We start from the raw sequence: 2,333 nt of genomic DNA, 5'->3' as shown, positions 1-2,333 counted from the left end.
GGGCCAAATTTAAAATGCAGTTTTATTATGTCGAGTAGTTTGTTTTTTTTAGTAGTACGGTCCCACGTTTAACATTAAGCCGTACGACTAAAGACTGGCAGTGTCCTACTATTGCTATGCTTAATGTAATCAACTACGTTTCACATTAAGCAATAATTACCTTGTTGAACAACGTTATGGAGTGGCGTCCATTTCCTATCATCTTCGGCATTTACGTTTGCACCATGAGTGATTAACAACTCAACCAATTCCAAGTTTTCTGAAATATTAAACAGAGAAACAGTTGGCTTAACTACTTTAGCTATCACGCTTGATATTTTCAGTTTTCGAACATATAGACAATTACCACTTAGAGATGCGCTGAAAAGTGGTGTATAATTATCTTCGTCTCTAGAATTCACATCAGCTCCATGTTCGACAAGATATTTGGCAATCTCCGTGCTACCTGTAAAATGTACGAAGTTCTTATGAAACAACCATTCTGCTAAATGAATCCATTGAAAATTACCACTTGCAACAGCCAAAGATAGAGGTGTATACTTGTGGACAGTTGTAGCATTTATATTTGCTCCATGTTCAACTAAATATTTAAATATTTCAAATTTGCCTGAAATGTTGTGCAGATAAATATTTAGTGATCCTACCACGTTATTTTCATTTTCAAGACCTATATATAGGCCATATAATCAATAATTACGATATCGAGCGGCGTTATGGAGTGGCGTCCATTTATCATTATCTTCGGCATTCACCTTTGCACCACGAGTGATTAAAAACTCAATAATTTCGCGTCTACCTGAAATTTTAAGCAAAGAAACAGTTGGCCTAACTACTTTGGCAATCACGCTTGATATTTTCAAATTTCAAATAAATAGACAATTACCATATAGAGATGCCACATGAAGTGGTGTGGTATTATTTTTGTCTCTAGAATCCACATCCGCTCCATGATCGACAAGAGCTTTGACTATGTCCGTTTTATCTGCAAAATTTATAAAATTCTTATGAAGCAACCCCATTTTTATTTTTATTTATCAATTTGAAATTACTCTGAGCTACCGCAAGTGAAAGCAGTTCATACGAATTTCTATCATTTACGAGTGAACTATTTTCAATTAGACGTGTAACTACATCTACATTCTCTGGAAAGGATAGAAAAAATGCATTTAAATTTAAGATATATTCCTTTATCCTATTCAAACATTAAGCTGTAATGATATTTCAAAGGAATTGAATTTTATGAAAATTAACTCGGAGAAAGATAAAAAATCGTTGAGAATATTATGGAATGTGTAATGATTGTCTTTGACTTACCTAATCTGATAGCATCAAAAAGTTCCTCAGTTTCATTTCCTGTGAAGAATTTGAACAAAGGAGAAGATTCAGAATTAACCTAGTTACAAGTGTTAGTAATGGGTTATACAAGTTGTGCTAAATGTTCAGCGTCAATGCGGTTACAGTTGTGTGAAAAAATAACCTGTGCAAAGTTTCAGCTCATTACGATATCATACAGACATGGCTTCCATACAAAAATCCAACTTTAAAAAAAAAAAATTGTGCATCGAAAATTATGTGTATCGCAAAACTAAGGTCAGATTCATTTTTTACGTGAATTCAAAAAGTGAATATATGTGATAAATTCATGTTGTGGATCACAGTGCGTAAGACATTTTATTCTCATCGGGATTTGAGCTTACTTTAATTCTCACCCTTTCAATTAAGTATTTATTTCAAACAAATTTCAATTCTTTTTTCTGATTCAACTAATATAGTGCAACCAAAATAAATAAAGTTCATGAAAATATTTAATGTCATATATTTTTCTCACAACATATACGCCGTAATCACACATCAATTTTATGATTGATTTACCTATTTCGATTTGATTTTTTTCAAATTTAAAATTGATTCTTTTCAGATTTTTTTTTTCAAATCCATTTGAATTTTTATTATTAAAAAGTAAAAAACCAAACTTAATCCGTTTTTTAATCCCATCGGTTTTAATTTGCTTACATTCAAATTCATTAAGCTTACCTCGAGTACTTTTCGCAACAAAATTCACAGCAAGGAGGAGAACGACCACAAGTAAAAATCCTTTCTTCATGTTTGGCATTTGTTTTTACCACTGAACGAGTTTTTGAACGGAAAAATAATGATGGAACTTATTGAATTGTAACAAATAACACGAGAGCACTGTTCTTGTAATGAAATTGGCAATTTAAACGTAAAATTCGCGAAAGAACGCAAGCATCGAGTGATCACTTGCTGTTTTTAACCAACCTATTTATACCCGCATCAAAATCACACATTAAACAAATAACGTATTAATAATA

The 2,333-nt window shown here is 31.9% G+C and overlaps 1 protein-coding gene across 1 annotated transcript in view; it reads right to left on the bottom strand.

The window, feature by feature from the left end:
• The window catches only part of LOC116351606 (putative ankyrin repeat protein RF_0381), a 3,159-nt gene extending 921 nt beyond the window's left edge, over window positions 1–2,238 (bottom strand). Inside the window, exons 1-8 of the mRNA XM_031783724.1 lie at window positions 2,035–2,238; window positions 1,315–1,353; window positions 1,050–1,142; window positions 884–982; window positions 698–796; window positions 509–607; window positions 347–445; window positions 152–259 (exon numbers count right to left, since the gene is read on the bottom strand). Of these exons, the coding sequence (XP_031639584.1) occupies window positions 152–259; window positions 347–445; window positions 509–607; window positions 698–796; window positions 884–982; window positions 1,050–1,142; window positions 1,315–1,353; window positions 2,035–2,113 (715 nt within the window). The 5' untranslated portion in view covers window positions 2,114–2,238. The remainder of the gene's footprint in view (window positions 1–151; window positions 260–346; window positions 446–508; window positions 608–697; window positions 797–883; window positions 983–1,049; window positions 1,143–1,314; window positions 1,354–2,034) is intronic.
• Window positions 2,239–2,333: the final 95 nt, after the last annotated feature.

The sequence above is a fragment of the Contarinia nasturtii genome, unplaced genomic scaffold (genome assembly GCF_009176525.2).
Source record: "Contarinia nasturtii isolate CC-2019 unplaced genomic scaffold, AAFC_CNas_1.1 Cnas_scaffold_5826, whole genome shotgun sequence".
Taxonomy (NCBI): Eukaryota; Metazoa; Arthropoda; class Insecta; order Diptera; family Cecidomyiidae; genus Contarinia; species Contarinia nasturtii.
Note: the sequence above shows the minus strand (reverse complement) of the source record. Positions and strands in the feature narration are given on the sequence as shown.